At 39.6% G+C, this 13,518-nt stretch overlaps 1 protein-coding gene across 9 annotated transcripts in view; it reads right to left on the bottom strand.

Moving 5' to 3' along the window:
* Positions 1 to 13,518, bottom strand: part of UGP2 (UDP-glucose pyrophosphorylase 2) — a 52,335-nt gene that overhangs the window by 17,104 nt on the left and 21,713 nt on the right. For all 9 annotated transcript variants that reach the window (XM_084823344.1, XM_084823371.1, XM_084823355.1 and 6 more), the window contains exons 3-5: positions 13,372 to 13,479; positions 9,086 to 9,271; positions 757 to 890 (exon numbers count right to left, since the gene is read on the bottom strand). In XM_084823344.1, coding sequence (XP_084679470.1) covers positions 757 to 890; positions 9,086 to 9,271; positions 13,372 to 13,479 — 428 coding nt within the window. The remainder of the gene's footprint in view (positions 1 to 756; positions 891 to 9,085; positions 9,272 to 13,371; positions 13,480 to 13,518) is intronic.

The following is a 13,518-nucleotide window of genomic DNA, read 5'->3' as shown; positions in this document are numbered from 1 at the left end:
GTGGGGTGCTAATGGATATTTTGGTTAAATATTCAAGACCTCAAGGTAACATTAATATCACCCATGTCTTAGTTGTAACTTGCGTTGGTGAAACTGTATGTTCAGATATTTGTGCACATATTTGAGAGTTTTGATCTCTTTCATCTCAAAATGAATACATGGGATCAAGGCTGCCTCTAACTCTGTGGAAAACGGGTCATCCGTAACCTCCAGCTACATATGTCAACTAGTTCCAGTCTCCCAAAATATCTCAGAAATCTAGGGAAATGAGTGAGGGGAAGAGAATTACCTCAAACACGCATTTCAAATTTGCCAAACAGAACTAAATTGGGAGGTGGTAAGTATTTGCCTTTCTTACTCTTACTCTCTCGGCAAGCCTACTTTCATTTTTCAAACAGCTTCTTTAAGCAGAAGAGGTAATTGCAAAATTGCTTGTAACTCATCTGCGCCACTTTCAGATGGGCGCATGATTCATGATCCACTGCCCTTCTGCCTGCATCCCATAAACATTAAGAGTACCACTGCCTAGAAACCTCCACATCTCATTTTGCAATTTTAGTTAGGTTGGCTGTTTCTAAACAGTCTTTTTTAAAAAAAACTGGTTTAAAACTATAGAGCAACAAAAGACTTTGTACTGCTAGTCTGATCCCCATTCCCACCCAAGCTATTTTATGGTTCATAGTCTAAGACATAATGGCTCCTCAAGTGTATTTAGTCATATCACTTTTATGATGAAAAGCACAGTGCAATCAATACCTGCTTTGATTGAAAGTGTGGATTTTCACACGACTGTGGCTGTATTTCTGCAAGATCTTTTTTGTGTCTTCATCAGTGTTGAAGGAGTTCATTAGTACCAGAGGAACATCTGTGTTGTATGTTTTATTTAGATGCTGTAAAAACACATTCAATTAAGCACCACTTAATTTTTTTTAACTTTTGCCACCTTAAGAAGAACTCTATACGTATATCCATTACTCAAGGACTATATCAGAGAATGCATCTTTTCAACCCAACGTACATCAGTCAGTAGGAGAAATTAACATAATAGATGCCTAAAATTCAGAAAGCCATAGCTAGGATATTAGAACTATTACTCTAAACTCTTAATTTCCTTCATTTAAAAAATGCTGATGATTACCACCATACTCCAAATGATTCAAAGCAACCAGATACATGTCCAAAATTGCATTGCAGAATTTAAAAGCAAGCAAGCAAAGAAATTCTGACTAAAAACATGTCCCTGTTAAATCAGCGGTAGGCTTTTAAAGAAAACTATGCAAGTGCTACCAAAAACTGTGGATGGCAGATACTTTCTTGGAAAAGGCATTCCCCCTTCTTGCTCAAACAGGATGTAACGCCTCTTGTAAGATGGCACAAATTGCAACATATGCATACATCAACTAAAAACAAAAGAAGCATACTTCCTCAGAATTCTTGCTTAGATCCCATACGTAGAAGGAAGCTCGTGGAAGGGGACTTTCACATCCCTTATTTCCCCTGCAGCCTCCTGCACTCCCAAGAAGGCTCACCAGAGGTTCTGAGGACTCTCCTGAACCGCAAGGGCTGTGATGTGCAGGACTGCTGGAGTAGGGTGCATCACTCAAGTTGCAGAAGAGATAAGATGGGAGGGTCTCCTTCCACAAGCTTCCTCCCACCAGCAGTTCTTTAGATTCAAGCCACTATTTGTATGCATATTCAACTGTATGCAGATTAATTAACACATGTACAATCAACTAAAGTTTATTTAAGCAAGCAACATCTCTAGTCCATTACAATAGTTTTCTCCACAATAGCCAATTATAAAAGAGCCAAACTCAAAGTAATTGTGCTCCAACAGCCTTTCCCAGTCTGGCCCGCTCCAGCTGTGTTGGACTACAGCTTCTATTACAGTGTGGCCATTGGACATGCTAGCTGGGGATGATGTGATTTATAGTCCAACACATCTGGAGGGCACCAAATTGGGGAAGACTGCACTATTGACATGGGAGGGGTTGTGTTTTTCTTTAACAGGTAGGTGGGAAAAATGGAAATCCTGTTCTCAAACTACTGGGCCTAGTACAAGTATAAGGTACTTGTGCCCCAATGAACAAGAAGACCCTGTGACTCGCCCTTGCATGGGGAAGAGCACACGACAGCAGGAATGGGGTGCCCTGCAGGCCAGATTCGGTCCATAGGCCAGAAATTCTACACCCCTGGCCTAGAGGGTCTATGAGTTATTATTTAAGTTCAACGTTTAAATGCCTAAATAAAACAATTATGTCTCCCTGAGATTTGGAAGTGACGGCTGCAAAAACCTCATCATACCATGACAATGACCTTCCATCATTGGATATATGATGCATTTCCTAAAAATGTACTATACCAGATCATTCTTTTTTTAAGGGTGCTGGCTACTTTGTGTCATTTGACTGGTGTGCCTATTTATTATTAAATTTATTAATCGCCCATCTGGCTGGTCACCCAAAAGTTATGCCTAAACTTTTTCCATCAAAGAAGACTAGCATTAGATCATCATAACGTCAACAAATTTGCACTCTTTGGTGTTCTGCATCCTATGAATCCAACCGTCCCCCAATATTAACTGCAATGATTCATAGACAAGTATATAAAAAATGGGAGTTCCCACCTCACAACTCTCTAATCATACCAGTGAAACAGCTAATAAATGTATAAGCCATTCCAAGTGACATATTGTTTACAGTTTGTGTAGGCCATGAAATTACGTTTCTGGCATAAGAAAGCAAGAACTTAAAGAAATATAATTAAGGAGTAACATGACTTTGTAAAACCAGTAACAGAATCATTTTTGTAAATTCTCATCAATTTGAGGTGCTGCTTAGTCTGAATATTGATGTTTACTATTTTAGCAAACTGCTCCTTTTTGACTAAGATATTGTAAAGCATCAGTCATGATGGAGGTTTAAAGATAATTCAACCTCCTTAGCTTATGGTGTACCTCATGAAAATTGAGTGGTGCTGCTATTTTAAGCCACAAGATGGCAGCAAAGAAGTGTGGCTCCAATCACAAGAATATTTTCTGCCCCCTAATAAGGATAAAACAAGTATTTGAACCTAAAGACGAAGAATACATATTTAAATACCTATGCTCTATCACCTGGAAGTGTATCACAGACTGCTTCTGAATAAGCAAAAAATTAAGAGGTCACATATTTCTTGACCACAAATCCACTCACCACAGCGAGAGTCCCTTCCACTCTGGGAAGCAGAGTGGGATGCCTTGCCTCCAAGAGTCCCACCTAAATGCGCTGAGACACATAGTCTTCACCTCTTCCTCATATTCCTTTCCCAGAAGCTCTTAGTATTGGTTAGAGATGCATGCAAGAACTTCCTTGGATAAAAGGAAGTACTTCTTCATGCAACACATAGCTAAACTATGGAATTCGCTACCACAACATGTAGCGATGGCCACCAATTTGGATAGCCTTAAAAGGGGGTTAGGCAAATTCCTAGATGAGATCAATGGCTACTAGTCCTGATGCCTCTATCCTACCTCCAGTAAGATAGAGGCAGTATGCCTATATACACCAGTTGCTGGGGAACATGGGCAGGAGGGTGCTCTTGCACTCATGCCCTGCTTGTGGGTTCCTGGTCGACAGCTGGTTGGACACTGTGTGAACAGAATGCTGGACTAGATGGACCCTGGGTCTGAACCAGCAGGGCTCTTCTCAAGTTCTGGTCCACCAGCACATTCCTGTCCTTTCTAAGCCAGGCTGATCCAAATGGGGAGGCAGTGCTGTACGGTGAGCAAGGGCAACTTCCACACCAAGTTAAGCTGGTTCTGGAAAGAGGCAAGAGCTCACATGAACACCAACACCAGTTTTATGGAAGTAAAAGTTAACAAAGGAAGGAATGGGAGGACGTGGCTGCAGCTATGGTGACCACAAAGACAGAAGAACCAAGGGAAGAACTGGAAGCAGCAGCCTGCCCCATCCCCCCGCACTCCTCCAACTTCCTGATATCACAGTTGTTTCAGAATCTATTCTGAATGTCACTGAGGCCCCATTTAGTCAGTTTTCTATGGATAGTTTTTAGCTTGTGAAACTTGACTATGTGGACAAACGTTCTTGGAGAGGTGCAGCCTATTGTGTATTCTGGATATGACAGGCTGCACCATCTTGGCTTACTCACCTGCCAGAACAGGGCTAGGGAAGTGGGTCATGGAGATGACAAATGTCTCATTAAAAAGGTAATGGAACCAGGAGGGACGTGGCTAGTGGGCAGCCAAGATGGACATTTAGATTTTTAACTCCCCTGCCCACCTGCCCTTCTGATCTTATCAGCTGCACTTTCACTCTCAACACCTCTCATTAAAAACCTGGAGTATGTCAAGAGATGAAGTGGGGTTCCTCCTCACAGCATATTTTCACCCTAAAGAACATTCAGATCACTGAGCCACCAAGACTCTTCTCAGTGTCACAGACATGGCACCAAAGGCAAGGATGATAGCAGGCCAGACGACAGTCTGAAAGAACATTTCCAACATCTATGACCAGAACTCCAAGAAGACTAGTCGCTTGCATTGGACAGGAAACAGATAACTTTCTGCAAAATGGACTAATATAGAATCAAAAGCAAATGAAGCCATGGAGCTAAGCCTGACTCAAGGTGAGAAAATTCTCACCCTCACTACCTTTGCTCAAGATCAAGGTGGAAGATCTGGAGAACCGCAGTCGTCAGTTAAATCTGCATGTCTGTGGTCTGGAAGAACATGAAGGGGGCAATATAATCACATTTCTTGTGGCCTGGTTTGCTGAGATCGATCCAGACTTGCATTTAACAGATATTAACAGATAACAGATATGGGCCTTGCCCCAACTTCCCAGGCCAGTCTAGAGACATTATAACCTGCTTTGCAGATATCCCTGAAAACTTCAAGCTATTCAGGCCCTGAACAAACTCAGATCACTAGAACATAAACAAATCAAAGTGCAAATATTTCAAGAACTTGCTCTGGAAACGCTCCACAAGCAAAAACTACTCCAGCCCTATGCAGACTCCCTGAGAGAAGTTGGAGTGCACAGCAAGTGGGGCTTCCCTTTCAAATTGCTAGTCTATCATGGCAGCAGGACCCCGACAGCCTCAAAAACCACAGAGGCAGCAGTTCTTTTCAAGGTGGTAGACACTGAAGCACCTAAGCCAGCTGAACCCCCTGATGAGGATGATCTCCACCTCTACGATCACTGCCAAGACAAATGTGCTTGGAAAAGAATAAACAAGAAACCTGCAACAAGCCCAAAGAAGCATGGTGATGGTCACCCATTACTTTCAAGATGGAGGTCATTCATCTTTGTCTTTTTTGCATTATGGTGGCCATCGTGCCTTATGATCTACAATGGCTTCCAACAACTAGGACCAGAACTCCAAAAAGACTAGTTGCTTGCGTTGGACAGGAAACTGAGATAACTTTCTGCAAAATAGACTAATATAGAATCAACAGCAAATGAAGCAACAGCAAGTGAGGAAGTCGCCACAGTACCTTCCATAGCAGCTGCAAGGGGCAGGGGTAAACAATTCCCATTCGGATTTCACCTTCCAAGATCATAGCAGTGTCCATGGCCTCAGAGGAGGAACTTCGAAATATCCTATGGTCTTATATATGCATCACTTAGGCCCATTTCACGTGTTACTCACATGAAGGGCTCCATATGATTAGGAGCCCTGCATCTGGCACCATCCTCCTGATTCCACCCCCAATCTCCATGAAGCAAGCAAAGGCTGAAATGGGAATCAGTTCTCTTTTTGAGCTTCCTCTGTATGATCAGAAGCCCAGATAACGTAGGGTTTCAGAGCATGTGAAGGATTCTCCACAAGTATAGCCAAATCCCCCTTCAGTCCTTTACCCAATGCATGGAGGCCAGGTATGGAGCCAGTGCATCCCCATACCCCTTTCATCACATGGATCTAATTCACATGAGTAATTAGTAAAAAGGGCTCTAGTATTTACATTAAAAAGAAATCTACGCAATATATAAACAATACAGTATTTGTTTAATGTGCTGCTTGATGTTCTCTTAAATATTTCTAAAAATTCCCCTTCAATCATTGCTGCATCCTTGAAATCACACAGCTTCCTTGCATTAGTGGTTGCCTTGTATTGCTCACTAGTTCCAAACTTATTGCTCACTGTCTTCATTATATCCTCCACTGAAATATAATTTTTGAAATAATTTATTTGTCGTTCAGTATCAATATACAGAAACCTGAAAGATAATTTCTTTATACTTGCAAGTTAATGGAACAAAATATCCATCATTTACACAGAGAACCAATATAAAATAATCCTTCAATTACATCCAATCCTTCCATTCCATCAGACTGTTAAAGTACCCATTGCTGCTAAATCACTGATCTGTATGGATTCCAAAATAGGATAAATAATGAACAATTTCTCAGAAGAGTTTATATTGAGTTATTTCTTCCTTCCCAGAGCAGCTTATACACAGTGAACTTTGTTGTTGTTGTTCAGTCGTGTCCGACTCTTCGTGACCCCATCCGACAGCCTTCCTGTCCTGCGCTCTCTCCCGGAGCGTGCTCAAGTCCATATTCATTGCATCGGTGATGCTATCTAGCCATCTCATCCTCTGCCGTCCCCTTCTCCTTTTGCCTTCAGTCTTTCCCAGCATCAGGGTCTTTTCCAGAGAGTTTTCTCTTCGCATTAGGTGGCCAAAATATTTGAGCTTCAGCTTCATTATCTGTCCTTCCAATGAGCACTCCGGGTTGATTTCCTTGAGGATGGACTGATTTGACCCCCTTGCAGTCCAGGGAACTCGTAAGAGTCTTCTCCAGCACCACAGTTCGAAAGCATCAATTCTTCGGCGCTCAGCCTTCCTAGCTTACATCTGAAAATGTCCCCAATACATCCAACCAATATTTCTTAACCTGAGCACATTCCTACCAAATGTAGCCACTAACACAAGACTTCTGAAAGAACTGTGATTATGGCAAAATATAAAGGATTACTGTCAACAATACATAGAATATTAGAGGCTGGACATGACAGTGCCCATAATAGCTGCCGCGTTTCTATCATGTTATTATTACTCCTTGCCAAAAAACAAACTCTGTTTTCAGACATATCAGTTCTTGGTCTATGAGATGATCAAATGACAGCCTGGCTCACAATCTTTTTCAGATGATTTGTAGATATAAGGATGTGTTTCTGCAAGCTTGCTTATGTTTTGAAGATATAATCTGCACAACTTCATGTAGCTGCTGACCACAGGCAGCAAACTGGGAAAGTTTAGCAATTGTGTGACTGCATTCAAGTGCAGTCTCACAGTCCTTTTTTTCACCCTTAATGAAGAGGTATAAGATGCTTACTATGTCCACATACTGAAGTCTTTCCTCTTCTAAGCTTCACTGAACTTGCTTTTCTGTCATGAAAAATTTTGCAGTTACATTAACCCTGATCCCACAGTTCAACATTAGCACTCTCTTGTGTCACCTTGTTGAAACATGCTTCAATTCATTTCTTTTCTAACATCAAGTGATCCATTTGTTTTTGAATCATTACCATGACTTCTGAAATAAACACCAGATGTAGATCAAAATCAACAGGAAAATGTCCTCAAACATATCATCTTGAAATTACCTTTCTGCTAAGTGAGAAACAATGGTAGGAACATATATCGGCTCCAAAAACCTTTTTAGACCAAAAGCTACCTGTGATATAACACAGTCCCAAAACCTCATTCATCATGGGACGAGACCATCCATATAGCCATTATAAAACTATTGAAATATCATTTTCAGTAGCTGCTATTTTAATGACCTTCCACCAAAGGGGCTCATCAGATATAAGCACTGGTGTAAATCCTTGTTGCTTCTCCTCATAAACAATGATATGAATGCAATGTTTCTTGATTTAGAAAAGACCTTTCATCGGCAGAAAGACTGCTGATGACCTTTGGAGGGTTGTCTCTGACCATATCCATTTACTGAGTTTCTAATTATTTGTTATTGACAATCACTTGCTTCAAAGTAGATTTTTCAACTTTTGATGTGTTATTGGAGGAGCCTTTTGAAGACATGACAGTACCAAAATTTCTTTCACAATTTGTAACAGGCAGGCACCCTAAAACTGGTACACTTACTGTACTATATGTGGACCAGTATTAGAAAGGAGATGATTTAATTAACACGTTTGGAACTTTAATGGTAAAACACAGAAGCTGTTGCTTCCACCAGGTTGGATATGGCTGGCCTAGAAAGAAGAAAAGCATACTCTGCAGATTATGAGAATATAAATTAGATATATGAGCAGGCCATTAAATGGGCTATTTGTTATATAGATCTAGGATTTCAATCTTATTTCAGTTATTTATAATTTAAAAGATTGTGGTAATTATATATTTTAATATTTCTGAACAATGAAAAAGGTCTTTCTTCAGTCCTATAAAGAGGATATTCAATTGATGTAACATTTAAAGAGGCATAAACATCAAATTGTGTTAAACAAAAACTGGTATATTTTTCTTGTGAAGCAATTTGTGTAAATACTAACAATGCATTTTTAAAAATTGTTAGCATGTTGATAGACAGACAGACAGACCCACATATATCTTAAAGACACACATTATCATTATGAATCAACAGAATATATAAACATGTTTCAGTTCTGTTCCCCCTAGGTTGAGATATTTGTTCTATTATTACTATTTTAATACTTCGCTCCACTCTAATTCAAATGAACACTGGGAGCTGTTTACAAAAATAAACAAAAATCCAATATAAAATATTAAAACCATACATTAATACTACAATAACTAAAAGCATCACCCATTAGCTGCAACACTAAACATTAAAGGTGAAATCCAACAATGTTTATCCGTCAACGAAACAGACACCATTGATGGAACAAATTCCACTCTCCCCTGCAGCTATGTCAGTCCTCCAAAATCTGCTCCAGAGGGTTGGGAGACCCCTTTGGGGCAGACTAGAAGGGCACAGCCGGAAGGAGAGGAAGGGGAAGGCCACTCACACAATGCTGGACTTCACTCTAAAATGTATTCATAAATCTGTATGAGTATACCTAACCAAGAGAGGACCAAAGCAAGTTACTCACCTCAATCTGCTGAACTGTCAGATCCAGGAAGGTATTCTCATTCCTCACACCAATGAGGCTTTTGGGGCCTTTACATCCCATACTGGTGCCCAAGCCACCATTGAGTTTCACTACAACTAGCTTGTTTAAAACTGAAGCAATACTATCAGGTAGTCCCCTTGCTTTTATCTTCTCATAGGGCTGTATCTGAAAGGAAAGCAATGGTTTTAAGAATTATTTACAGATGGTTGAAGTGCTTCACATTCTTGATACACTTTCCCACACACTGATCAGAAGAAAACAACTAAATAATTGGCCCACATCTGTAGTGATGCAGGTATTGACTTTGGAAGGAACTCTCAACTGAAGGTTCTTCTAATTGTCTTTTAGTTTTGTTAACTGTTCCCCAAAATTACTTAAGCAGCAATCCTGTGCTCGCTTACCTGGGAAGTACTTCTGAGTAGGCATATAGGATTGCACTGTTTGGTAACACCTCACTGCATTTTAAGCAATGTGCTTAAATTAAGTGATGTGCATTGAACTTCCCCTTCTTTTCAAATATGTCATTTTCCATTTGTATAAATTTATTAGTGTTTTCATTATTATTCAGACACAGTAAGGGGCCTGTAACAGTGTTGCCTGGATAGAAGCATGTTAATTTTGTTTAGGCTTTAGTAATTCTAATACCTGCAGCAATTTCACATTAGATAACTCTGTTCCTAACAACTTGATAGCAAAATTTACATTTAAAGACAGGCTGGCTTCAAAACAATTTGTTAGCAATGATGCCAGGTCTAAATTAGATTTATTTTTTACACATTTTTCATATTTCAATCATAGACTCCCCTTCCCTGGTCTCTAACACCCATAAAAGCTAACAATTTTTACTGTAACAAAGGCTTGTGTTCAGTGTAGATGCCATTTTTCAATATGATTGTCCTTTTCCTAGTCTTTCAGAACATATGTTTCTTCCCTTGAATGTAGTGGTGCCTCTGCCAAATGAGGCGAGGCAGCTGGCTACATGAACAAGGGTCTTTTCAGTGGTGGAGCCCCATCTGGGAAATGTGCTCCTCAGAGAAGCTCCCCCTGGGGTCTAAATTATGATCTTTTCACACCAGGTGAAAACCTTTTTATTTTCTCAAGCATTATAGAAACTGTTTCAGTGCTTTTAGACTCTTTCACTGTTTTATCCCTACTGCTGGTTTTACTTTTGGTTTTATTATGTGCTCCATTGTTTTTATACCTGCTTCTGTTTTTATTTTGGTATTATCTCGTGCTGTTTCATTGTCATTATTTTATTGTTATCTCGTATTTTGTATTTTTACTTTATCTGTACTACACCCAGAGAACTTTGGTTATTGAGCAGCTTAAAAATGTAAAAACTAATTAAAACAAATTAGAAGGACTAGAGTTTCGTCTTTGCAATTATCCTTCTTTGCAGTTATGCTTTGCAATTATGCTCAGTGCTAGGGATGAAGACGTGGTTTATAGGGAAGTCCAATAAATAATATATGTCAGAGTAAGAATGGGTTACTGCATCCCTGGATGTGTTGCCCGGGGTGAAAGAATAAATATGATATGGTTGAAACTGATCCCAGATCAGATCTTGAAAGCTTGGACTTTCAAGCAAAACTTAAGGCTGAACATTTCACCTTTGGCATCAGTATTTTAGCATAAGAAATTTAATAATTTATTTGAAAGATTTAGGACCTGAGGAGGAGAAAAACTGTTACAGATGGGGAGAACATTCTTATGGTCACTAGACACTGTCTAGAGGGCCATAGGATTTTTGAGTTCCCAGAAACTGCGCTCCTCCCCCCGCTCCCCCGTTGCTTCATAGGTGGTGCGGCTCTCACTGGTCTCCGTGCTTGCAAACAGAATGCAGAGAGGGTGGTGCCGGGGACAGGGAGGGTAGGATACTGCAGAAGTCTCTTTACAAGACTTCCTATGCACCTCGCAGCCTCCCCCCCGCTGGCTCCGACGCGCCCTGGCTAGATAGCCAAAATCACACGCCTAGCCACAAAATCAAGGCAGGCGGAGCGTGGAGGAGACGTCTCCCTCTGTGCTCTGCCTGCCCTGCATTGGCTAGGTGTCAGCCTGTGAGTTCAGAGGCTGACGTCTATCTCCATAGGATTGTGCCTTTAGGGACTTAATTTCAAATGCAGGGATGATTCCTAGGGAACGCTTAGGAGCCAGGAGTGGACACCAGCTTGGTACCAATATCTTCAAATCCAAACATTTCATTCTACAGGGAATAAGAATAAAACATCTTTTTTTAAAAATGACCTCATTTGAGGAGCTTTTGATGATATTAGAGGACAAACACATGTATTCTAAGATCTATTAATAAATAATTTTAGAAATTAAAAGAAACATATAAGTTGATGGGAGCAAGGGATTTAGGTATGGCTATTGGAGATGAAGTTTGGTGGTAAGTCTTTGATGTAAAGAAAAACTTTTCTGTTTGTATGAAATTAGAAGATGGCCAGTTAAAAGTTACTTTTTGCTGGTATATGTCTCCAAGTAGATTTAATAGAATATATTGTACCAATACATTTGGTTGCTGGAAAAGTGGTTAAATGGACACTGGTTTATTACGTGGGTGCTTTTTTTAGCTGTCCTAAAGTGCAATTATATTGGAGACAAATTTTCAGTGACAAAGGACAAAAGATGGGGTTTAATTTGACTGTGATTTTTGTAATATTGCTTAATTATAAACAATATATACCTGATTAAATATACCTGATTCCCAAATGTGAATCAGGTATATTTGATTGCTAATTTTTTAGTGCTTGCAAAGATTTTGTTGGCAAAATATTGGAAATCATCAACTACTCCAAGTACTAGGGAATGGTTGTTTAAAATACTAGAATTGACTCATATGGATAAACTGACAGAGATGGTCCATAAAAGAAATGGACTAATGCTTCAAACAGATTTTTTTTTCTTACAATAGAACCCATTTATTTGGTATGAGAATAATGTTTCTGTCTTAAGTAATTTAGAAGCCTCACTTTGCAGCATACCTTCCCTTCTACTCACTAACCAACCCTTCACTCAATTGTCTGGTTGTTCACTTTGCTTCAATATGCTATGGATGAAAACTGGTCACTGGTTTCAGAGTCAGGAATGATTTTTACCTGGGGATTTGATTGGGCCCAGTGACTTTTTTTCACTTTCCTTTTGCAACTCCGCTCTCATTTATGTATCTTTATTGTCACAATTGGTCCTTTTAAAATTGCTTTTTAAAAGGAAACCCAGTTTCATCTAGGAATTGCTCTACAGGTACAAAATGCATTAAAATAGTACCATTTTCTTCAGGAAATGGACCAAAGTTAAAGATGAGAGACTTACATTTAAGAGTTTTAAAGCCACAAATAGATGACTATGTGCACAAATGAAAGATTTTAAACTATTACATCATCTGAACAGACACAGTTTTGCTCTATTGGAGGAAGAAAGTAAAAGGCATCTTTGGTAGCAATGTTGTAAACACTGAGAAATGTTCTAATAGATTGTAAAGGTCATGTATAACCAATACAATAATCTGAAGGACTATATAATAACATCCATTAGAATTGCATTATGCCCTTATGATCTAGTTATGCTAGAGCAACTTTCTCCAGCGTGGCCAATGATCAGGCATGATGGGACCAGTTTGGGAGAAGTCAGTCTAGATAACCTCTGAAAGATCCACTGATGCTACAGAAGCTTTGTGATAGTTAGCTACTATAATAGAATAAAACATTTCCATCCTGCTGCGTTTCTTATTTGTGAGTTAAGCCACAGTACAGCTAATATTGTTCATAAATACCTATTATTTTTCTATACTATAGAAAATTGAGTCTTTCCTGAAGTTAAGCTGTTCTGCAAGAACTGATTTGATAGCCCTTATTTCTAACAGACATTAAAAGGCAGAAAGAATGAGACTGTATTTGCTGAGAGGTTATAATTTTGTTGCTTTGGATGTTTTCCCAGTTCCAGGATATGTCCTTTGGAAACGATCTCCACCCAGAGGTATGTTGCAGACATTGCCCAAACCTCTCTTAAGTGACAGAGATAATCTTGTATCTTTGTGGGTAGTGAGCTCCTATGGCATCATGCATAATGTGATTTCTTCCCTCTAATATAATGTGTGTAAAGGGAAAAACTTTGGTTGGTGGAAGCCTGGTTCTTTCCAGTTGGTTTGGACTATTGCTGCTTAGGTTTGAACATCTTAATCCTTTGGTGAGTGGAAGACTTGGAATCACAAAAATAATGAGATCAACTACAGAGGGGGTTATTCACATCATGTTATTGCAACTTACAGAATCTTCTGGTGGTCTCTGGATCTTCCCCCAGTCCACAGAGGGTCCCTTTTCTTGTAAGAATCTGTGAAAGAGCTTCTTAAACCCTTCTAGGTCTTTCTTAGTGTGCTGGAAGAGACAGAGGATGAGGGTAGATTTCTTATTTTA

Source organism: Heloderma suspectum, chromosome 1 (genome assembly GCF_057233095.1).
Source record: "Heloderma suspectum isolate Gila_16-S chromosome 1, 16-S_ref, whole genome shotgun sequence".
NCBI lineage: Eukaryota > Metazoa > Chordata > Lepidosauria > Squamata > Helodermatidae > Heloderma > Heloderma suspectum.
Note: the sequence above shows the minus strand (reverse complement) of the source record. Positions and strands in the feature narration are given on the sequence as shown.